Source organism: Schistocerca nitens, chromosome 1 (genome assembly GCF_023898315.1).
Source record: "Schistocerca nitens isolate TAMUIC-IGC-003100 chromosome 1, iqSchNite1.1, whole genome shotgun sequence".
Taxonomy (NCBI): Eukaryota; Metazoa; Arthropoda; class Insecta; order Orthoptera; family Acrididae; genus Schistocerca; species Schistocerca nitens.
This window is the reverse complement of record NC_064614.1, coordinates 370753566-370779470: the sequence shown is the minus strand read 5'-3', so window position 1 is coordinate 370779470 and position 25905 is coordinate 370753566. Positions and strand designations below refer to the sequence as shown.

Below are 25905 nucleotides of genomic sequence, written 5' to 3'. Positions count from 1 at the left end.
CATATATTCTCCATTCTCTATTCATATATTCATTATGGCCTACTGTATTATTTTATGCTGTAGACAATCCATTAGTTGTATTTGTGTTTTTCCCACATTTCGCTGATCTGAAAATGGTCATTGCTGACTGATACTGGTAGTTGGAGGACCTAACACGTTTGTGATCGTAGACAAAAATAAAGAAATTTATTCTTGTCCGACTTGCCAACTTATGGATCACACATGGAGAGGAATTTGCATTTGCAGCAACATGGCCAAAAGTCCACCCTTTCTGGATCAAACAGACCCCCCTTGCAACTTGCGCTGCGTTAAGATGCTGCATTGTATGTACTTGGTTGAATACAATGTTCACAAATGACAAAAATGCACAAATGACAAATGCCATCTGTGTAACTCACTAGAAAACACTGGAACATCAGTACCCACATCCGTCCGAGAAGTCACCTGACACTGTACTGTGATACACAACACATCTAATACATGGCAGATAATTTTAATTGTTGCCTACACTGAAAGCAAAGATCTCAAGTCATGTAATATGGCCAGAAGTACTGCCAGTATGAAAACAGATTTAACATACTGGATGTGGATATACATGTTCCCCTAATTCTTTTAATCGGTGTATGATCCCCGTAACATGCAAATAAAGAGACTAAATTATCCTTGCCGACATTTAGCTGAAACATTGTCTTCAAAACCTACGAAAGGCTCCAGTAATAGAACTGAAGCATCAGCATGAAGATCAACTGCAAGAAGAATTATATAGTATGAAAATGTAGAGGCTTTTGTACTTGCCAATAATGACTGCAAAAGAAATCAGCCTTACATAACTCTTGTCTGCTATATGCTTAGTCTCGGAGATTCGATGAAATGTTTTCCATTATTTACTGGATTAGGAAAATCAGTGGATCAAAGAACGGAAGTCTTATACTATTATCTGGTTTATTTCAACAATGTGTATTAAGTGTGTCATATAAAAAAGGGTGGGGATGCAGAGTGGCAGAGTAATGTTTCTTCAATATTTTCTTATTTTGATGTGTGCTTTCCTCTAGCTGCTTCAAAATAGGCAAATATTTAGTTCGAAAAGAATATTAATAGGCATGCTCTCTAGTCTTCAACTACATCTATAAGTTAACAACATCCTAGATTTTCTACAAGTTAACGACAATATTTGTTTGAAACTTGGGCTGTGTTACAGCAAAAGAGATTTTCCTTTAACACTTTATGTTCTCAGACTCACATTATGAGAATACACTTAGTGTGCACTGTAAGAGTACTAATTGCAGAATAATATTATTCATATATCTTACCCTCCTAGAAGTGCAACTTTGAGATACTTTTTGAAAGTTGTATTCAGGATCCAACCAGGCAACCCACCAGGAATAGCTGCCTCTTGCCAGACATGGAGACTCGTCAGCACCTCTGATACTTGAGCATGTTCTCTGCAATACAGAGTAAAAAATGAATCAGTAACCAGGTAATTTCAGAAATTCCATGGCAACTCTTATCTAGGTGATGATACAGTAATCGCAGGAACAATGATCACTAAGCACAGGCAAACTTGTGTAAGTGATGCTTTGGTTAGATTATTTGGAGGCTACATATAAACAATTGGATTCTATGTTTTCCTTATTTGAAGGAGGCTTTTTGGTATTGATTTATGCCAAAATTAAATGGGATACACACTTGCACAACATTCTCTCAGGCATGTGAATGAATGCCTTTTTTCCTGGAATAAATTATTACGAAAATATGTGACTATGCCATCTTATTTCTCTTCTCAATGACTATAGTTCAGTCTTATAGAAAATTACAAACACTGAGAATAAAATCATTTGTTCATCAATAATGGTTGCCACTGTGCTGACTTTAAGAGGATTAAGGAATCAAACTATGAGGTCATCAGTCACTCATTCAGGAAAGAAGTTATTGGAGAACAGTGTTGTTAATCAGAAATAAACTCCGTCTCAGCATGTTACCAAGCTGTATGGAAAATAGGACATAGATGCCCAGAACATTAATTAGCAATAACGCGAGTTAAAAGCAATTACAGGAAATGTAAAAAGAGGTGCAAAACAGGGCAGTGTGTAGACCACAAGCTGATGGGGAACCCTTGGAATTCATCTCTGGTGAGAGGCTGCCCCCAGCCAAGATAAGACGTGCAGAAAATAGTGATACACCACCACCTCCCTTCTAAATGGACAAAGAGGCTGTCAGTGGAAGTAAAAGGGGGCTTAGAACTAAGAATACAGCAAATATCAGAAAGAGGCCTGTAAGGTAATAGACTCAAAGTAAAATGGAATGACCTGGCTGTCAAGTGGGGCATACACAATAAGGATCCACCCCCAAGCATCAAGCACTTTTCCCAAAACCACCTTATCTGAGAATGGATAATGGATTAAAGCTGGGAATAAAACCCATTTTTCAGAGTGACTATAAAACCTGTTTGGCTGTTCTTTTATTATCAGCCAACACTGAAGCTAAGACTCCAATCTTGTTTATTGGAGTGCTGTAATTAGGGTGCACTAAACAAAGATACAAGCTAGTGTTCGTGAAACACCATAGTCACACTGTGGAGGCATGCCACAGGGAGAAGCATCAGCGGCCAAAACTAATGGATTTGATGTAGAAAAGAGCATAAGGCAGGGCGCTGAGCACAGCAGATGCCTCAGCCGAGTGGAAGCATGCTCTCCGTCAGCTGCCCACCAGAACTAAATGCCCTTCCTTGGTAACTGATTGAGCAGATGCATAATGTGGGCTGCTTGTGGAAGAAACTTTAATTAATAATTCTGCTCTGCACAAAAAGCCTGCAGCTGCTGTAAGCTTTGGGGGCAGCATAGAGGGGCAATGACAGAAACACTGTGGCCAGTAGGTTGCACCCCATCTTTGTTGAGCAAGTGGCTGAAGCATTCACTAGTTTCTAAAAAAAAAAATAGTGGTTGTGTAAGCAGCACTTGAGCCTTGCATCACAAAACAACATAGCAAAGAGGGGACAAAGGGTATGCAGCTGGTCCTGACAGGTAATGCCCGTGACAATTACATCATTGAGACAGTTAGCATGAGCAGGGATGAACACTGTTAACTGTTCCACATATCTCTGGAAAACTGCTACAGAGGATAAGATCCCAAATGGCAAGTGCTTGTATTTGTATAAGCCAAAGGGAGTGTTGATGATCATAATGCATTGCAATTTCAGTGGAATCTGCAAGTACCAGTATGCATCAGCAAGGTCTGTCTTAGAAAACAATTCACTCACACCAAGCTTTGTGAGGATGTCATATGTACGTGGTATGGGGTAGGATTCCACTTGCACCTGAGCACTGATTGTCGATTTAAACTCTCCACACAGCCCGTGAGAGTCATTGGGTTTCTTGACCACCACCAGGGGCATGAATTGGTTTTAGCATGTTCAACTATGGGCTCTGTCTGAATGTAAGGAGATACAAGCAAGGAAAGCTGTGGTGCACGCCAGGCCAGGTTCGAATAGAGGTGCAAAGGCAGTACAGGGGTCACTGAGCTCCTGGAAGGGAACCGGGTCTGAAACGACATGAATCTTGTTGGTAATGGAGAACCCAAACAGAGAGGAAGTGTCCATATTGGAAATGTTGTCAGCTGAGTGACTATTGACAAGAGAGTTATCAATCATTTGACCTTTTCGTATGCAGTGTTGTTTGTCAATTGACCACAGAGGGGAATCAAGCTGTCACCATATGTGACCAATGTATGGGAGAGCAAAGCCAAGTTGGGGAACTAAGACGAGCATACATTTGGTGGTTAAACAAAGAAACAGTAGCTCCCATAACCAGCTGGAAATGAACATTCTGGTTTTCAATTGTGAGGTTGGAAGGATGGCCCTGAGAAACAGCTGCCTCTAATTCATGCACCATCCCTTGAGGAGTGACATTCGACCATCCTGACAGATGAAAACAGACAGTACGGAGATGCCCATCTCTCCCACAACAGGTGCACCACGCCCAGTGATCCAGATATTCTGCATGTGGATGTGCCATGGAGCACTCAGGAGAGGATGGGACACCCAGCTGCTTACACCGACAGGGTGGTACAGGCTGTTCAGAGGCCACTGACATGATCAAAAGCAATGAATCATGGTGCCACTGCCAGGAAAAAGGCTTACGAGAATTCAGTCCCGGAGGCAGTGGCTGGACTACTGCTATTTGGGGTTGACCCACGAGGCAGTCAATTGCTGCCTGCATGATCTCGAAAGTGTGTGCGATTTTCAAAACATCGTCCAATTGTCTAGTTTGAGGGCTGCAGGGTGTACTTTCAGATCTGGAGCTAATAGGACCACTACATCTCACATCACAGAATCTGCACAGGAAGTGCTGCAAACTGGATTTGTACAAGTGAAATTGCAACATCGACTCAATCCTTGCAAAGCTGTCACCCGTGAGTGGTACGACTGACCATGTTGCTTGTGGTACTGATGGAACTTAGGTGCAATGTGACCACATGGAATTGTTGTGAATAATAATTTGACAGCAACGAAAACATCTCATTTAATTGAGTGTGACAGTATTTGAGCGTGGAGATAACTTCTGTAGTAAGAAAAATGTCTTTGGGGAAGCCCACGAAAGGAGAGCGTCATCTGAAACCCAAAAATCAGCGAAGTGCTGCTTCAGTTGTTGAAAATAGTCTCCCAATCCTCTCTGACATTGTTAAATGGTGGAAATGTGGATGGGTTGCTCTTAACCTGGGAAGTGATCACAGCCTGGATGGCTTGGAAACCCTGAACCTGTGGAACCCAGATCCTGTAAGCAATACGATAAAATACTGAATTTTCTGATGGGACAATTCAGTCTGTTGTTGAAATAGCTGTTGCAATTGCTGCTGCATGAGCAGCTGGTACTGTTGCTGTTCCACAAGTTGCATGAGCTTCACATGCTTAGGATGCTGCCGATCCTTTACCTCGTCACCGATTATAGTGGCAGGAATTTGACAAAATAGGGAACGATTTGAGAACCACTAGAACAGGCTGACTGGCTGGTGGTGCCACAGCAAGTCTCCTGATAAGAATAAACAGGTGTACAACAACAACTAGAGAATGACAAACAATGGAGATGGCATAGAAGAATAACAAGTCCAGCAAGTGAACCACAACTGAAACCTAAGATTTAGCAAAATCAGAACCAAAATCACAATGTGTAGCAAGCTGTGCCACTGGCTTTAAAGGGGCTGCCGCAGGCACTGATTGGATGGCATAGCAGGTGTGTCTCTGTAGTCAGTGCTGCAGCAGCGACAGCAGTGCTCACAGATTGCAGCAGTGCCATCTAATGGCAGTCTTTGAGATCCATGCCTTCCAGAGGACTTCCAAACTTGGTAGGCTGGGCTACTGTACTCATATATAATAGTAGAAGGAGAAATGATCTACACTGTCCAGCACTCAGCATTGGCGCACCACTGAAGGGAGTAAAATTATAGTTGTAAAGTATTGGCAGAACATAAATAATTAAGGAATACAAGGAGACAGTGGTTCAGGAGGAGGAGGGGGCCAGTTTGGTGGATAATCAGAGCCACGACAGAGGATGTGATTTAATTGTTTCAGCCCAGGATGATATCAGGTGTTGGGGAAGGCGCTTCTTTGTAGATGATTCTTGGAGGGTGGTGTGAGGATGTGGTACAGGAAACCTATTTAAGGACTATGTTTAGGGGTAGTGTCTATCTGCAAAGACCTTCGTGAGACCTCCAGCATAATGAGTATGTGAATTGTCATCACTGCAGATATATCATCTATGAGTGGCTAGGTGGTATGTCAGGTATTTTTTAGTATTGAAGGGATGTCAGCTGTCAAAATGCAGGTACTGTTGGTAGGTAGAGGGTTTATGTGAACAGAGGTGTGGATGGAGCTATCAGAGAGGTGGAGGTCAATCTCAGGAAAGTGTCACATTGGATTGGGGTAAAGCGAATGGGAAAGAGGGTGCTGAGGTTGTGTGTTATTTATGTATTTGCACTCTAGCTCAACAAAGGATCTACTCTGAAAGCTAGCACGTATCCTTTCTATTTTATGTGCCAGCCAATGCCTCAATGCTTCTGCTTTTCAATAACTGGCCTCCTTTACTCTAAAGTATTTACCATGTGACAGAAGAATTCAATAGACAATAAAATAAACTTGAAATACAAACTGAAATCTTAGCTCGACAGCTCTTCCTACTCCACACAAGAATTTCTGAATGTATAGTGGTATGATTTGTGTGTGTGTGTGTGTGTGTGTAAGAAATCATGTAAGTGGTCAGAATGTTACCATATTTTCTCTTGAGAAGGAAACTTGCCCTACACCCAAACTAGAAGTCGCAATTTTTATCCATGGGACACGCAAATCATACTTCCTACCCTGCGGATGACACAGACGTGAAAACAGGTAGATCCTATCTTCCTAGATTCGCGAAAGGTGTTCAACACTACACTATGTCATCTTACAACCCAGGACTGATCAGTGGAGTAGCTTCACAGATATGCAATTAGCTCCATGAATGTTTGAATAACAGAACTTAGTATACTGTGCTGAATAACAAATGTCAACAGATATGAAAGTAATGTTGTGTGCACTGCAATAAAGTGTAATAGGATCTCCAATGCGCTTAAAATATATAAATGATTTATCAGTTAGCATCAGCAGTGTAATAAAACTGTTGACTGATTAAGCTGTTATCTACAGGGAAGTTGGACGATAGTAAGGAAATTCAGAAATACTACAGCATTTACACTTGGTGTAATGAATGGCATCTCTCTTTTAATGCGAATAAATGTAATGCCACGACTACAGCAAAGAGGAAGAGCTCTATAACAATTCATTTACAATAATCAATATATTGAGCATGTTAAATTTTATAAGTATTTAGGAGTAAAGCTAATAAGTGATATGAAATAGGATGAACATTGAAAATCAATACTGGGGTAGCAAATGAAAGATTTAGATTTGTTGGTAAGGTTGTAGGAAAGTGCAGAATACCTTCATAGAAAGTCACATACAAGGCAATATTATGAACAATTCTTGAGTATTGTTGTAGTGCTTGGAGTACTCCTAAGTAGCATGACAATAGAAGTTGAATGAATTTAAGAATCACTGCTAAAAACATTATACATCAGTTATAGGCCATACAAAAATGTAACAGCGATGTTCAGAAAACTTAGAGGAAAGGCTATCATGAAACCCTGTTGGGAAAATTTGCAGACCCTATATTCGAGAAAGACAGTGTTGCCACCACAATATCTCATATGGGGATCACGAGAAAAATATAACAGAGATTAACGTATGTACCAAGATACAGAGACCATGATCTTTTCTCCTTCAGTCAATATGTAAAATGGAACATGACTGAAAATCACTAAATTGATATGAAGTACCTTTCCCCATAAAATTTATAGTAGGTTGCGGAGTATTAGGTTATGAATGTAGGTGGCCAGACTACTACAATGTTATATATCAAATACTATGCAACAAAAGGCACAACCAGATCACAGTATCTTCAGCTACTTGATTTGTATTTTTCAGTTATGAGGATGGAGGACTAGCATACATATTACTTTGTAACAAAAAAGGGATTTAAGAAATGAGACATTTCTTACTACAAAGAAGTTGTTATGACTGATACAAGAGCACAAAATACATTATATGGTCAAATGTATCCAGTTGATGAAAACGTCCACTCTCACAGGCATACGTTCAATCAGGTGCGGGAAGGTTTCTTGGGGAATGGCAGCCCATTCTTCACGGAATGTGGCACTGAGGAGAGGTATTGATGTTGGTCGGTGAGGCCTGGCACAAAGTCGACGTTCCAAAACATCCCAAAGGTGTTCTATAGGATTCATGTCAGGACTCTGCACAGGCCAGTCTATTACAGGGATGTGATTATCCTATAACCACTCCACCACTGGTTGTGCATTATGAACAGGTGCTCGATCATGTTGAGAGATGCAATTGCCATCCCTGAATTGCTCTTCAACAGTGGGAAGCAAGAAGGTGCTTAAAACATCAATGTAGACCTATGCTGTGATAGTGCCATGCAAAACAACAAGGGGAGCAAGGCCCCTCCATGAAAAACATGACCATGCCATAACACACCGCCTTCGAAATTTACTGTTGGCACTACACACACTGGCAGAAGACATTCACCGGGCATTCGCCATACTCCACACCCTGCCATCGGATCACCACATTGTGTACTGTGATTCGTCACTCCACACGACATTTTTCCACTGTTCAATCGTCCAATGTTTACGCTCGTTACCCCAAGTGAGGCGTCGTTTGGCATTTACCGACGTGATGTATGGCTTACGAGCTGCCACTTGACCAAGAAATCCTAGTTTTCTCACCTCCCGCCTAACTGTCATAGTACTTCCCCATTTTGTAACTGCCATTCCTGTGGAATTGGTGGGCAGTTAGAAAATGTTACTAACAGAGATACAAAACTGGGCAGTAGGTGAAACAGGTTGACTGCAGTCACAATTGTATTTTCTCAAAGACGATTAAGACTGGAATAACATGTACTGTATCATGGAGCACTTCACTTCATTGTTCCAGTATTCTTGTTGCTAGAAGTGGGTGGGGTGGCAGGGCAGTTATTCTGCATATTCATTACGGAATGTAACAGGAGCACTTCAAGTGTCCTTTCTGCTAAAGAGGGCACTGTTGTTCAATTCTGCACATATTCATTTCAATATTGACATTTTCTGCATCTATGCAGCTGACAAAACTAGGGACTGTGTTATCAAGCTTGCCACAAGTTTCCCCATGTGAAATTCCCTGATTTCCAGACAACTTTTAGCAATTTTCCCTGACAAATTTCGAGACTGATTGATAGAGAGGGTTTATGGGATCAGACTGTGAGATCATCAGTCCCATGATTCCAAAGTTACTCACAGAAGAAGGAAGGTCCACTAAAAGTAAATGGATCCAGCCAGATATGTAAAACTCTACAACAAAGAAGTTAAAACACACAGAGTAAAAGGCATAAAAGGTTAGACCAAATCAAAAACTGGAAAAAAAGAGTGGTCATGGAGTCCCAGACCTAGAAAACGTGAAGAGAGGTCCCAACCACAACCACATTGCCTCTGCTCCAGGAATAAAGCAAAACCTTATATCTGGAAATAATCACTTTCATGGAGGAAACTGAGGACCAGAATTGTCTGCTAATATTAAAATTAAGAAAGACTATACTTAGCACGGAGGGCCAAAACATGGCTCTGAGCACTATGGGACTTAACATCTATGGTCATAGACATCACACAACACCCAGTCATCACGAGGCAGAGAAAATCCCTGACCCCGCCGGGAATTGAACCCGGAAACCCGGGCGTGGGAAGCGAGAACGCTACCGCACGACCACGAGCTGCGGACTGGCCAAAACAAGGGAACATTCCAGCAATATGTGGGATACCATCAGTCTGGCTCCACAACCATACTGTGGAGGTGGCTTCATTACACAGGAGTAATCCATGGGTGAGCCTGGAATGACCAATGCATAGACGGCATAAGGCAGCGGGCTACTTCCATGGGGAGTGGAAGGAAGAGCACAAAAGCATAGTAGCCTCCTCGACTGTGCGCAGTTTATTACTGAGGACAGTAGCACACCAAATGTCATTTCACTTTTGGTCAAAGAGAGGTACGATATACATCTGTATATCCACAGCTAGAGTCATGAAAGGGAATGGAGGGTGAGTATCAGCTTATCTAGCCAAACGGTCAGCCAGTTCATTCCTTGATACCCACGTGACTTGGGACTGAGAGAAAGACAACTAAGTAGGCGGCATGGTCAAGGGAGGGGAGAAGGTCATGGATAGCAGAGACCAAAGAGAAGTGAGACGCATTCCAACCGGAAATCCAACCCGTGGGCGGTGATCAGGAGGGAGACATCCCTCACTTGCAAAGAGGACAGAGTACATGGGATGGTCAGGGAATCTGCGAATGGTGATTGCATAAGAAACCAGGAGTTGGCTTCATCGTATTTGTAGAGGGGGAATCCCCACTTCTGTGAGGGGACTGTCAATGGGACTAGTGCAAAAGGCACCAATATCCAGATGCACCCCTCAATGGTGAACAGGATTAAGTATTTTCAGAGTGGAAGGAGCCACTGAGTCATAAACCTGACTTCCATAATCTAGTCTGGACAAGACCGAGCATGGTACAGATGGAGAAGAGTAGCATGGTCTGCACCCCAAGATATATGGGCCAGGAGATGGACAGCACTAAGCTTATGCATGCGTGTCGTCCGCAGGTGGTGAATATGGGGCAGTCATGTCAGCTTTTCATAAAGAAAGGCACAAGAAATGGGATTGCGCTGCAACATCTAGGAGCTGGTAGCCTAAATGAAATTCTAGATCAGGGCAGGGTGCACTATGAATTGACAACAAAAATGCAAAACCCGGGTTTTTGAGGGAGAAAACTGGAAGCCATGGGAGACAGCCCACATATAGGTCCGTTGGTTGGTGACTCAGCAGACGCTACTGAGTGGGAGCTGCACCAGATGCAAAAATCGACGACATACAATGCTGGGGTAGCCTGAGGGCCAACAGGGATTATAAGCCTGTTGATGGACATGAGGAAGAGTGTGACGCTTAATACAGGACCCTATGGGATTTCATTCTCCTGATTCCAAGGGGTGCTAAGTGAAGTGCCAACTGAACCTCGAAGAGCCGGCGAATAAAAATCTGAATGGGGCCGTGAAATCCCCAGTCATGGAGGGTAACTAAAATGCAATGGCACCAAGCCATGTCTTATGCCTTATGTAGCTTAAAGAAGACTGTGGTAAGGTGCCAACAGTTAGTATTTATTTATTTTGATCCAAAATCAACTGATTACAAAAAAAGTTTTCTTGTTCCAGTCTTCTGGATAAGTCAGATCCTTATTTACTATAGTTACATATTATTGCCCTGCATTATTATCTACACACCTTTCTCTAAATTTAGTTGAGAGAACAATGTTACATATATGGACCATACATAAAAACAATTTGCTATTCCAATACATAGATTAAGGAATTTACAGTTTGTGACACAGTCTTCAGATCTGAGATTTGTGCATTTTTAGATAGATGGTCTTCCATCAAAATGGTTCAAATGGCTCTGAGCACTATGGGACTTAAGGTATTCCATCATATGAGTGTACTAAACCTAGAAACTCATCTATTGAATACATAGGAGTGTTTAGGAGACATAATTTTAATTTCTTTTTTAGTTCTGTAATGGGCAATTTGGAAATATTAGGATGGAAGTAGTTTTATGCCCGCATAGCGAGGGCTTTTCGCATAAAGTATTGTTCTATGAGAGATGATGTGGGGTCTCTCTCAACCTCTAGTGTTATTTCTTTATTAAGTGTTTTGTTACTGTTTATTGCCATAGTGATTATCTTATGTACATACAGGTTATGAACAGTTAGTATTTTAAATTCTTTAAACAGATGTCTGCAGGACTCCCTGGCACATTTCTTTCCCATGATTCTAAGTGCCTTCTTTTGTAGGATAAGTATACTTTTCGTATTACCTTTACTGCTCGATCCCCATACCTCTATCCCATAGCTTAGATGGGATTCAAATAGTGCAAAATATATTTGACTCAGAGTGGTAATGTTACAAAAAGGTGTCAGTTTTCTTAGAGCATGTATGGTAGTAGATAGCATTTTGCAAATATCATTTAGCAGACCAGTTTAACTCTGCATCAAGTGTCAGGCCAAGAAATTTGGTCAACTCTTCTTTTTTAAGTACTCATCACCCACTAAAATTTGATTTCATGATTTTTTTGTCTCCCAAGATCAAATTCAATATAGACAGATTTATTTGTATTTAATTTTAGTTTGTTTTCATTAAAAAGCCTGTCTGATTGCAGTTTCCATTCTGGGTAAATGATGAGTTGGAGATCGTCCTTCCCGGAAGCCACACTGATAAGGGGACAAAAGGCCCCGAGATTTGAGTACCCAACAAAATTGGAAGCTAACCATCCTCTCAAGCAGTTTACAAAGTACGTTCATCTGTCTAATTGGGCGGTAGCTGTCGAGAGATGTTGGGTTCTTCCCTGGTTTAAGGATAGGGATAATTATACTGTTTTGCCATTGTGAAGGGAAGGCACCCATGAGCCAAATGTGGCTGAAGACCCTGAGTAGATATTGCCTCTGTGTATTGTCCCAGTGTTGTTTCATGAGGTTGTAGATGGAATCTGGGCCTCTGGCCGTGTCATGTGAAGAGGTAAGAGCCTGCAAGAATTCTCATTCAGTGAAGGGTTCATTATAGAGTTCAGCTTGGTGAAGGTTGAAAAAGAAGGGGGTCTGTTCAACTCTGTGTTTCTGATGGAGAAATATGGCAGAACAGGAAGAGGATGCCAATCCAGTCGCAAAGTGTGTCACGAGACACCCTGCAAGAGCCAATGGATCAGTAGACAGAGCACCTTGGGGGATAAGCCCCTGGACAGCTGACAGTCACTGGCAGCCCAAAAGGCTACAGAGCTCGGACCAAACCTGCGATGAAGAGCAATATGTAGCACTCATCAGTAGTCCTGGACAGTGACTGCTACAGCCTTGGTCCACCACAGTACTGGTCGATGATGGAGACCTGTGGATAGGGGGACAACAGTGCCAGCAGCATGACGAATAGTGGCAGAGATGCCCTGCACGACCGCATCAAAAATCATCATCACGGGGTGACCAATTCCGGCAAGTCACAAGAGCAAGGGAGGAGATTGTGAGATTGATAGCAGCAAAGGTGCCATGAGTGGCACTGAAGTGGGTAGGGGAACCGTCATTGAGGAGACACAAATCAAGGCCTGTAGTAAGTTGGTCAAGTAGAAGACCCCTACCCGATGAAGTGGCACTCGTGGGAGGGGTGTGCATTGAAGTACCCAAGGAGGAGATAGGGGGACGGGAGTTGCTGTATTAAGATAGACGTTCAGTACAAGGAAGTGGCCTACCTGGAGGGATGTAGACATTGCAAATGACGATTGCCAGAGTCGCCTGCACTCTAACCACTATCACTTCCCCGTTGGTATGAAGGGGGATTCAGTCACTAATGAAATCAGTGCGAACCAAAGTGCAGATCCCTCCAGACATTATCCCGGGGCTAGCAAAGTTCCAACAGAATGCCCAATAACATGAAACGTTGAGAGTGGTCATCACGAAAGTGAGTTTCTTGAAGAGCAAGACAGAACAAAGAGTAGGAAGAAACAAGGCGTTGTATTTCTGAGAGGCGGTGATAATGTCTGTTGAAATTACACTGGATTATCATGTGGTGAGAGTCCAGGAGAGACTTGGTCGGTGGTCGTCGCCAACAAGCATGTGGTGACACCCATAAAAACTGGGTCAGATTCAGTAAGAGGTGGAGGGTGTGAAGCTCTCTGGAAAGCCAGGGAAGCCTCGTCATTTGACTTGCACTGCTTCTTCTTCTTCTTCTTCTTCTCTCTCGGAAGGAGGGAGGGAGGGAGGGAGGGAGGGAGGGAGGGAGGAGGCATTATCAGTAAGGGAATAGACAGCAGTGGTGTCAGGACCGGACAGAGAGCAAGTGGATTTGGGGCCCTCAGAGTGTGGGTCTCTCCTCCCGTTCGAGGGTGTAAGCTTCCTCTCCTGAAAACGCTGGGGAGGGCTGTTCCGAGACCAAGCTCCATCCCTAACAGGAGCCAGAGAAGAGGACTTTTCGCTGGCGAGGAGGAGGAGGAGGAGGAGGAGGAGGAGGAGGAGGAGGAGTTCCTGGAGGGGAAGGGACAGGAGCCGCCAAGGATGAGGAAAGAGAAGGGTGGCAGGCTTATGGAGGTTTGAGGAGGGGAAGGTGTAACTGAGGCAAAGGTAGAGGAGAGATTTACAGGGTAAAGTCTGTCAAATTTCTTCCGGGCCCCAAAGTAGCTGAGATGGTCAACAGTCTTTATTTCCTGAACACTTTTTTCCCTCATGCACACTGGACACTCCAGTTAGTGGGGAGAATGGCGACCAGAGCAGTTTACACAGTTAGGCACTGGGGTGCAAGGCTCCCCACATGCAGAGGGCGGTCACCAGCATCACCGCAGATGGGAAAGGCATCTCATCGTGAGAACATATGGCTGAACTTGAGGCAATGGAAGCAATACATGGGAGGTGGAATGTATGGTTTCACGTCGCATCTGTACACCATAACGTTGACGTTCTCGGGAAGGGTATCACCCTCAAATGCCACGATGAAAGTGCCAGTGTCTGCATGATGGTTCTTAGGGCCTTTCCGGACATGTCGGAGAAAATGAACACCACATCATTCCAGATTAGCCATAAGATCATTGAACTTGAGGAGAAGGTCCCTATGGAAAATTATGTCCGTGTCCTATTGAGTGACTTGCGAGGAGCAATAGCCATGGGGTTGTCTCCTAAATGGTTGCAGGCACAGAGGGAGGCTGGCTGACTGGTAGAAGTTATCTTTATAAGGAGAGAGCAAGATCTCATCTTGCTTAATGACTCAACTTCACCGAACTTGTCCTCAGTATGTTCCAGAAAGAAAAGGGGTTTGGTGGCGGCTAAAGTCGCCCTGTCAGTCCTCGTACAGACCAGGGACCGTGGAAAGTGTTTTGCCCCAAGCCAGCATGTCTGGCCCTCCTCCCAAGGTGTATCCAAGGAGGATAAGGCTGGAAAGGCAGAAACATGAACACAGACAGAACTATGTTAGGGAAGAGACACAGCTGCAGTGGAGCAGCCAGAGTTTAACACATTTCATGTGCCAAATGTCTGCCCTGGTACCACCCACTCCAAACAGACGCTCGCCTTGTAGGTGCCACCCAGCCACAGCAATGGCCACACGGCAGGATGGTCATTGTTGGGAGTTCCGATGCCCCGAAAATATGGTCAAAACTTCCAGGCTTGCACAAGGCATTCAAAGCTCAGGTATTAGCAGTGTGAGACCTGTGGTATCAGGCAGATGGGTGCAGTACAGTTCCACCACACAGACTGGCTACTCAGCAAGGTGGTGTAAGGGCTTTGGCAGGGAGGGAAGGGAAAGGGGAAAAGGAGAGGGAGAGGAGGAGGAGGAGGAGGAGGAGGAGGAGGAGGAGAGGAACCCATGCCAAAGACTCTAGGGATGGAGTTCTTCCCCATCTGGCTCACACTACAGATTTAAAATTTGGAGACAGAGGTCAAACCCCTGAGGGGGCCGAACAAAGAAAAGCCAAAAAGGACGAGGAAAAGCAACCGACCAAAACTGCAAGACAAAGTAAAGTCATGAGGATAGCCAAGCTGACATAAAGAAGAATGCCAAGAAAAGGAAAGGAAGGGGGCAAAGGGAAAGGAAGAAGGGAAAGGAAGTGGAAGGGAAATAGAAAGCAGCGGGGAAAAGAATAAAGGCTGCAATAGCTCAGGGACCCGTGCGCACCACACATGTACCCACAAAAGAGCTGTTGGCCCCCTGGAGGAACAAATTTTGAAATATCAAGGGTAAGTAAAGACATAAGTTGACAAAAAAATGTAAGGACTTCTGCATTTCTAAACATGTGAGCAAAAATTTTAAGCACTAACGTCAACATCTTTTGCAGTGAACAGTTTTTAGATGGAGAAATGGTATATATATGTTTCATTAAGACCACTGATATTACTTTATTTCAATAAAACGAAACACATTTGGTGACAAAAATACATATTTCATTGGAGACACAAAACAGATTTAAAACATCTTCACTGATTTCAGAAATAACCTCAGAAAAAATAGGCCTCCTGAAAGAAATGTAAAAGGCAAGAAAGAGTTGTGTAAACCAACACTGTAGGCGACTGCCAATAAAATGTTCATTCTACTATGTTTGTTATTGCCCACTGTATTATGTCTATTATTTTACAGGTACTATGTGATTTTTCTTTCACGAAATACGCGAGTACATAGCGTACAAACTGCCAGTGACTGCCTTAAGTTTCTTCCTCTTATCATCCATACTTTCTAATGTATAAACTACTTTCAAAAGTGTCAAAATGTACTAGAATAAATACTATGTCTATAAAATGCCACACTGTACAATGGTCTTGCTGTGAGACAGTTGCAATTCCTCAAATCCATTGGCAGTATCCTCTGGCCTGCCAAGGAGCACTGCAGTCCTGAGTCCATGGATAAACAACGAAAATCTGCCGCATTATGCCACTCAGAAACAGGCCTGGCCTGCAGGCAGATTGGTGGGACTAGATCGAACAGGCAGGGCCTGCACATTAGTTGGAAATGATGGGCTTCAGATTGGTGGGCCCAATCCTTTAGAGATAGCCACAGAAATGGCCTGCAGTTTTGGCCCATCTTGGTAGCCCACTGGTGTGACTAGCTATTTACATGTCACAAATATCCATGTTGATGAAATGAGACTGTGGTGAGCAATCCATGCAACATATAACTTGCGTGAATACTCTGAAAATCAATACAAATGAGGATAGGTAGCAAAGCTGATCACTGAGCTACAGACAGGCACATAGAAAAGACAATCACACTCTCACAACTAAATTTTTGGCCATAGTCTTTGTCAGAAAATGAGAGCACACACACACGCACGCACACACACACACACAAAATCATTCAGACACAACTCATGCACACATGACAGCTGTCTCTGGCTGCTGTGTCAACAGTCTCTGAGAATCAGATCCACACAAACCACTCCTCACGCCTCCTTGCCTCTTGTCGGCAGCTGCTAGGCTAGTAGCAAGAATTTATGGCAGCACTGACTGTGAGCTGAGGGGAGTGGTAGAAAGGGAAGAACCAGTATGAATGAGAGATTAGGGAAGCAGCTCATGTACTCAACTGTGTCCGGCAAGCGATGATGCACGATAACTCAATAAACAAATCATTTCATCTACTGAGACAAAAATGAGATTTTTCCAGTGGTTTTTTTTTTTTCATATTTCCCTGATTTTCCTAACCTGTTTGAAATTCCCTGATTTTCAGAACTTGTGGCAACCCTGGTTATATTGTCCAGTAAAGAAAATTTCAGATGCCATTATTTGGCATTAATTTTATTATCCTTTCTTTACGAGTCATAAAGAGTAATTAGTACCTAGGCAGGTGACTTTAATCCACTAACTGATTTTATGTAGGGCCAAACCTCTAAAGGATTGCACAACGAATTGCCACTCGGCAGCAGAATGTGCACCAACCTGAAAAAATTATTGCAGATCAAAATTGTGTCCCACACCACTCAAATGTGGAATCTTACCTTTCACATGTTTCTGTCCCTCCCACCTATTTAAAATGCACAAATGTGCTAGTCTGAGGCTGCCATACCGAAATCTCTGCTATTGCTATGAATAACTGTTAACTACAACAATATGGAAACAACAGATGGTTACTCACCACATACAGGAAGCATTGAGCTGCACACATGCACAATAAAAGACTTATAAAATATTAAACTTTTGGACAAAGTCCTTTAACTCTCATACACTGGGCCGCTCTCTTCAGTGGAGATAGGCACTCTGCTCCTGAAAGATTCAAAGGACCAGCTCTTTCTAAAGAGTGAATGATGGGTGATTCAGAAAAAATGAATGGTAGCTCATCCGATTTCAAAATGTGTCTCTGGTGGCTGTAGTGAGTGGGATGAAAATTATGCTCTAGGGTGCCACAATAGTGCACCACCCCACATCCTTAAGGGGACTGGTCCGTGAATATCAGGGGAAATTATGAAAAAATTGTCATTTTTCCAATTTGTAAGGCCATATAATGCTTATCTTTTAAGACATCTTTTGAGAACATTTCCATGTATGAACCACAGCTTTAGCTCTCACTCTTTTTTTTTTATTATTGTTTTTTGTTGCAAGTGAAATAAACCATAGATACACAGTACCCAAAATACAAACAAAGTAGATGATTTATTTTTTCCCTGTAAGTTCTTAACACTATTATCTTTAAAGCACATTATTGAAAGGATGGTGCTGTCATAAATTGTGGTACAAATTTTTTTTAAGTATGATAATAAAAAATTTTGGAAATAAATTCAGGGTTTTTCTTCAAAAAAGCATTTTATTTTCAAAGTTAAGTCACAAGACTTTTAGTAGTTAAGCATGTTTTAAGACAGAATATAAAATTGGGAGAAGGTGTCAGTCCACAGATTTTAGGAATCATGTATATGATAGGAATGTGAGAAGTGGTGGGAGAAACGAGGGGTGAGAGAGGAGAGGTGAGGGGGGGGGAGGAAGGGAGGGAGGGAGGGAGGAGGAGGAGGGGGAGGGAGGGGAGAGAGGGGGAGAGAGAGAGAGAGAGAGAGAGAGAGAGAGAGAGAGAGAGAGAGAGAGAGTCACTCAGGTGAGATTTTGGAATTGGATCAACTGGGTGAGGTTTGAGGGTGGACATACCTGAACAGCTGTTGAAGTCCCTCTCACGTCCCTCCTTAACCCCACCACCCATTCCAACTCATGTCAGATGCAGTCACAGTTGAGCTCCAGCACTCAGAGATGTGTTAGCTGTGTTTTTGTCAATGTGTGTGAGTCTTCTATTTTGGAAGGATTACTTCATCTGAAAGCTTAATGTTTTAGTATTCTTTTTCATTGTGCCCATCAATAGATCAACACCTCCTCTATGGGGTCGTGGCACTTTATACTTCCCATATTGTAGTTATTCCATCCAGGACTTTCTATGTGTGTTAAGAGTAATTGTGCAACTTACATACAATATTTTTCAAATGATACGTGCATATCAATGGAACCTGTCAATCAGCTGGTCAGTTGTATCGATGCGGGTAAAGTCAGAGGTCGTACTCATTCTGAGCATAGAAAAAGGCCTCTCCCTGTGAGCTTGAGCAGTGAGCTGTGGGCCGTCAACAAGAAAGATTCCCTGTAAGGAGGTCTGACGGAATCATGTGCAGTGGACACGGCTGCACCTCAGCAATCGGTATGCAGCAGTTGCTTTGATGTACCAGCGAGCAGCGAAAGCGGGCCCGTGAGGTGTCTGAGTTCCACTGGGATTGCACCATAAGTGTTTGAGTTGTTACGGAGTTCTACTTCGATCTATGACATTAACTGCATGTTGAAAATTTTGTTTGCTCATGATTTGAGAAGTGTGGCGCGTGCTATCTTTCATGGTCCAGTGTGGATTAACGTTTCTTTCTGTTATCTGTTGTAGAAGCACAGAGGTTTATATGTAAGCAATGAAACATTCCGAGTGTGGTGCTTGTTTAACCTTATCAGCTGATGACTTGTGTTTACCGATGGCTGGTTCCTATGCTGACAGCAAAACGATTTGATAAACAGTCATCAACGGAGTGGGTAATATAATTTTGCTACCGAGTGCTGAAGAAGTGGCTGTCGTCTCAAGGTACTGTAATTGATAATGTATTCTTGTTTCATCATTTCCAAGAGTAAAGTTGTGGGTTATTCTCTTGGATAACAAATATGTTAAGCTCAAAATTAAGTGGTTAAATTTTAAACGGAACAAACAATCGTCACGTTGCTTGATTGGGTTGTTGAACTCAAACTGAAAGATCATTTCTCTTTAACAACAAAAACTCAAAGCACCAATTTAAGTGTTAAATTTTAGGGGAACCGACAGCTTCCATGTAGCTCAATGCAGTTATCGATTTCAAACTGAAATTATCTTTACTCTTGTTACTTATGTAATAGTCCTAAAGGAAAATTGACCTATTAACTTGTAGTTTAAACTGGATGATGCTGGAGTTTGAATAACCACAATGTGCCACAGATTTTGGCTGTTTTGGGGAAAATTTCAACGAGGGGTAGTGCCCAAAGTTTAAATGATTTACAATCCATATCTAAAAATATGTGTTGTAATTTGTCTTGGTTCAGTATTGGTCATGTGTGTTAAAATTCCAGGTCATTTAGGAAAACTTGCTAAATTTGAGACTTCAGTTTTAGATCGTTAATTCCCAAGGACTAGTGCCCATGTTCATGCAACTTCGGTGTAAAAATTTTATTTGTCATAAGCAAATTATCTTTAAACTTCCTACACCTTGGTGAATGGACTAGTGCCCTCATTTTGTAGTCCACAGGTCTTACTCAATTAAATAATAAGTTTTAAAGGAGCTACTGTTTGATGTTGTACAAGCATTGCAGTGCATACTTACTATCTAACAATGGAAAATCCTTTTAATAATATTGTTACACTCCATCCTGGATTTTCCAGTGTTTGATTTTTCCTGATGGCTTTTTTTCCATCCCATAACCCATTGCTGTTTTTCTCTGATATTGTTTTCTAATGCATTACCATACTTAGTGTCCGTCCTCCTTTCTCTTATTTTCTGTGTTTCTCTTGTTGCCTTATAAACTGCACTGCATGCTCTACTTAAGAGCCACACTGTATCAACAGTCTCGCCCACACACAACAAAAGGTTACAAGGTCAAGATGTCATTGTATGTTGTTATTATCTTGTTTTTTAAAAATATACGTGACTGGTGCCTCGAAGTAATTAAAGAAACCTTGCTAGTTTTGTTAAGAATCTTTTAAGTGACTTAGTGCCACTGATCAGTAATGTGAAACATTTTCTTTATTTGACTGAATCAAGTCACAATTTGGAATCACAATATAAGTAATCATGTTGAATGCTCTAACGAGGAAAAATTCCCATTGTACGCCTCTCAGATTTAGTGGTAAGGTGGCCCAGTGGATAGCCCATCAAAAACTGAACACAGATCAAGCACGAAAACAGGAAGAAGGTGTACTGAACTGTGAAAAAAACGTAAAACAGAAACAGTGAACTGCCCAAGAATAAGTAATGCCATAAAGAGCAGCCTGAAACAGCTATGGCATCATGGGTAAGTGGTCTTGGTGTTGGACTGCCAAACGGGCGCGCCGTCTTCAAAACTCTCTCGTGCCATTATTTTTATTTTTAACTTTTTTTTTCCACATCATGCACTGTCTGTCTGATCACTGAAATGTTCGTTCTCTTTCTGTAGTTTTGGCAGTTGTCATACTATACACTGGTTATAGGGTATGAGTCATGTGGTAAGAATACATTACCATCGAAGTAAATGTCACAAATAGTGAGAGCATGTGAAAAACCACATATACGTCTCTCAGAAATGACAACAACAAATAAACAGGTGTGAACTATGTTACAACAAAGGAATTCAAGAGTCAAGACTACCAAACTGGAGCGAAACTTAAAAAACGTGTTTTAACAGTGCATAAAGAAACTGTGCAATTGTCAACATATTGCGCTCATTTATAGCAGCATATGTGACGAACTATTGTTTTCATTATTTCCTTGGGAGTGATCACATTCCTATTAGTACATACATCTGTATTGGTCAAGGAGGCATATCTCACTCACTTACCAGTCGTACAAATTAGGTGCATCGATAAGAGATTCCTAATATATGACACACATACTGTCACCAATGCTGTGTATGACGCACCAGACGTGCTTTCTGGTGGAGGATTCGGTTGACTTGTCACCTTGTCATCAAATTTTGTTTGCTGTTTCCATTCGAAAGCCACTTTTTTTCGACTGTTAATAGAGTAGTTGTGCACAATCCACTGTCATTATAGGTTCCCACCTTAGACCTCTCTGTTGCAAATGGACGTTACACTACGACACACACACAAATTTGAATAAAGTGAACAGTGAGGGGGGGGGGGGGGGGCACCATGAGGGAGATTTGAACATAGCTTGCCGGCTTGATGGGCACTTCTTTTCTTGGTTGCTCTATATCGCAATTTTTGTCCTTGGACCATTCACTGTTTCTATCATGCTCACCCCCCCCCCCCCCCCCCCCCCACTGTTCAGTACACCTTCCTGTTTTCATGCTTGACCCGTGTTCAGTTTTCAATGAGCTGTCCACTGAGCCCTCTTACCACTAAATCTGAGGGGGCTGCGATGGGGAGTTTCCCTTTTTTGTAACAATGTATGTTCCTTAAATGAAGTTAATAAATGTTTTGCGAGTCCATTGTCCAATGGCTTTCTACTCAAGGACCACTGCATCCAAGCTATCCTGTTCTAAGGGTTTTAAAAGGGTCTGTTTGTTTTGTTTTAGGGCACAAAAATAACTAAGGTAATATGCACCCATGTCAGACACTTAGAACATGAAGGCAAAGAAGTTAAGCCAAATTGACAGAAGCAAAGACAGCTAAAAACTGGGACTTTCTCTTGGAGAAATAGCCATAAAATACACCATAATGCCAACAGAGGTCCTGAACTAAAGATCAAAGGCCCTTCGCCATGTTGCTATGATGGATAAAAAGTAAAATGCAGTTGACAGCCCACATGTCATTCGCTAAAATGGCAGATACCTCGGACGGCAGATAAGGTTGAGTTGACTGAGAAGGTCAGCCAAGAGGGCACCTCTCTGACAGGTACTGGGAGAGTCCCAAAGGGAATGGTGCACGTTAATGTCACTGAGCAGCAAAAAGGGGTGAAGGAGTTGGCCAATAAGCTGGAGGAAGTGTGCTCTGGTGACACCAGCTGACAGAGGAATGTAAATGGTAAATGGGAAAAGGTGAAGGGAGGAAGGAAAATGCAGACTGCAACAGCTTGCAGCTGAGTGGGGAGCAGCAAAACTCCCATATGGGAGGGAAAGCCTTCCTTGGGGGGAAGGTCAAAACAGTCCGAAAAGAAATGTGAGAGGTCAAAGTGGTCACGAGGATGCAATTTTATGTCCTGGAGGCCTTTGTTTCCTGGAGGCAGAAAACAAGTGGATGCTGCAATTCCAAGATCAGCCGTAATTCCTTCTTGTCGGATCCTTGGCAACGAACGTACCAATGTAGGAGAGTCACGACGAGGAAAGGGGAGGAGACAAAAAATGCCGAGTGCCAGCCTTTGAAAACTCTCAAGCTACATGGTACACAGGCTGGAGGATCCTGCTCCACGAAATATACAGAGATGTTGGCATTCTCCCTCTGTCGGTCTGTTGAGTCCAGGGCAGAAAAACTGTTGATGGTGAGCACCGGCTACATGGAGGTTGGCTGGGTGAGGGTATCACACAGTGGCACCATTGAAGAGGATCTCCGAGTTGGCGAAGAAGAAGACTGTTTGCCTTGGTTTGATTTTTTGGAAACTTTGTGGTTGGCAAAAGACGATTCAGATGTTTGTTGGCTAGAGGGACGAAAAAAGTCTTTACGGGAGAATTTCTTCTTTCCTTTCCAGCCTGCTAGTTGTGTAGCAGGTGATTTCGCTGCAAGAGGTGAAATTTTAGTGGCTTGTTGCACAGCTGGAGGAGAAGGAGATAGGTATGTTACCGTGACTTTGGGCAATTTTACAACCACGATGCTGAATTTGAGGTCATACATGTAAGTGCTGGATAGTACAATTCAGGATTTCCGACTAGCCAACAACTTGGGAGCAACAGGGTAAGGCACCTTTTCCTTCACCCAGACCTGCTAAATGGCCCATTGATCGAGATACATGGGACAAACTCGGGAGGAGGCTGCATGGTCACCATTGCAATTAATATAGTGGGGAGGAGGAGGCAGACTATCACCCTTGTGCATTGGTAGTAGCGCATCAGGTTTGGAATGTCTGGTAAGACCGTGATAACTTCATAGCCTGCTCTGATCTTGGTTGGAAGGACTACTCTATCAAACGTGAGAAAAAGAGTGTGTGTGGGCACTAATGATGCGTCTACCTTCTTCATCATCTGATGGACTTCAATGATGCCTGATCAGAGAGGTATGTTTGGATTTCTGCCTCGGTCAGACCATCGAGCAGCTTAGTGTAAATAATGCAATGCAAAGAATTCAGTTTTCAATGGGCCTCCACATGAGCAGGATACCCTAGGAGGTGTGAACCTAAAAGCAGTTGTTGTACTTGAGAATCACAAGTAGTCTCCAAAAGCAAAGTGCCATTGTGTAAATGGGAACAGGATTTCACAATGCCGGCAATTGTATCAACACTTTTCTGAATACTAAATGGATTAACCATAGCAAAGGACTGACAGTCTTCAGTATGCAAAACCATGAGGAACCTAGGTGCTGCTGGGAGGGACTTGATTTGTTATCCTGATTCCGTTTACGTTTAGTAGACGCAGACAGAGAAGGAGATGTTTGGCTCATTGTGAGAATATTCTCCATAATTGCCAACGTCACCGATGGCGCACTCCTTCCAACTTAGGTGACTGTTCACACCTTAGGTCACACATCCTTAGCACCTGACAGAGGAACCAATTGGCAATTTGAAAAGGTAACAACTCATGCAATCACCCCTCCCTGGGCCTGGCCCATCCATACCACAGGGTATGTGTGAATCTTACCTGTCGACTCGGGGCTGGAAATTGTGTGTTACCCAGCCACCTGTTATGCATCAGACATGTGAGCCGGCGTTCAGGAGCACACAGGGAGGAAGGATAGGAGATGTGGAATGAAGAAGGAAGGAAGAAAGGAATGACAAAACAGAGAAGCGACTGTTCTGACGTCAGGCTACTGAAAATGCAGAACATATTTCCAAAAACATCCCAGGCACGTTCCCCAAGGGAGGATAAAAAGAATAGCAGGACAGACATGCAGCACAGAAAGGAAAAGATGCTGCAATGGCTGGGGTCTCGTGTTATCCAAGCAAGAACTCACCAAAGAGGGTGAGTCCCTGTTTTTTTTTCTTTTTTCTTTTTCTTTTTTTTTTTTAAAAAAAAAAAGAAGGATTGTGTTCCTACCAATGGCAACAGTATGTGTGATTTTTTGCTGGGTGGTTGCATACCACAGTACTGAGCATCCCAAGTTTGATGTTAGTTCAATACTTATGCTAGTTAAGCACTTGTATATAGGGTGTTTCAGAAGTGATCATCAATAATACACACATGGAAAGAACAGGCCAAAATTAACTAAAAGGGTCCAATAAACATTGGTCCACAAAGCAACTGTTGTCGAGATACAACACATTTTCTGTTGTGGCTCATCAGTGTCTAGGAACACATGGCAGTAGATGTTCAAAATTTTGTCCATGCGTTTGAATGCAACATTAAACTCGTCTTTGAAATGAGTTGTGAACCCTATCAGGCAGTCCTGGGGAATTCTGTAGATGCTAGAAGGCTGCTTCAACCCGCAAGCATAATTCCTCAAGAGAGTTGACCTCATCAGTGTAGACCAGGCTTTTAACATGACCCCGCATACAGAAATAAATGGGATTTAAATCAGCAGACCTTTGAGGCTATGGCACAGGCTCTCCTCCGCCTATCCAATGTTGACCATATGTCCGAGTTAGAAGGTGGCATACTTGTAAATGAAAATGTGCTGGAGCACCATCCTGCATGAACCACATGTTCAGGCATTGATTCACTGTATCATCATCATGTACGTCTGGAAGTACAGTCCACAGAAACCACATGTACTGCTGTATGATTAATATCTGTGATAGGAAGTGTGGTCCAACTGTGCAGTTTCCGAGCAGTCCTGCCCAGACGTTCAAGGAATAATGCTGCAGATGTCATGATAAGTGTGTTGCATTAGGATTGCCACTGGCCCAAATATTACAGTTATGCAATTTAGAAATGCCGTCACAGGTAAATCCAACCTCATCCATGAACAGAATACTGCTTACAGAGGATTCTTTGTGGACTTTGGCAGAAATTCTCTCTAGGAGGTAAGTCTGCTTTGTTGAGGGCTTGCACTCGCTGGAGATGACACGGATATAGTACTTGCTGATGTAAAACCTACGACACACTGCTACAACTCAGGACACGCTCTTGGCTAGCAGTCCTCCTTGTTGAAGTACTTGGATGTTCGTGCACAATGCACGACACCCTTTCCTCAAGGTTGGGTGTTATGGATCTGGGTTGACCATCTCGTACATGTCTTACAGGGTGTGCAAAACTCTTGGTTTCTCTAGGCACTAATGTAACCGGCTAAATGTATGCCTGTCGGGCTGCCTGCAGAGAGGAAAAGCTTCTTCATACAACTGTGCAGCCTCAAGAACACTCCATCCAATTTGCCATAAATGAAGTGCATGTCAGCATACTCTTCACTGGTGTAACCTCTGTCCATGGTGCCTTCAAATTTGTAACTGGTTGTGAGTCTGGTATGGCACACTGCACGGAGAGGGGAAAGAGAAGTA

At 42.8% G+C, this 25905-nt stretch overlaps 1 protein-coding gene across 2 annotated transcripts in view; it reads right to left on the bottom strand.

Annotated features, from left to right (window-relative positions):
• The window catches only part of LOC126248895 (general transcription factor IIH subunit 4), a 129596-nt gene that overhangs the window by 87778 nt on the left and 15913 nt on the right, over positions 1–25905 (bottom strand). For both annotated transcript variants that reach the window (XM_049950377.1, XM_049950369.1), the window contains exon 3: positions 1311–1442. In XM_049950377.1, coding sequence (XP_049806334.1) covers positions 1311–1442 — 132 coding nt within the window. The remainder of the gene's footprint in view (positions 1–1310; positions 1443–25905) is intronic.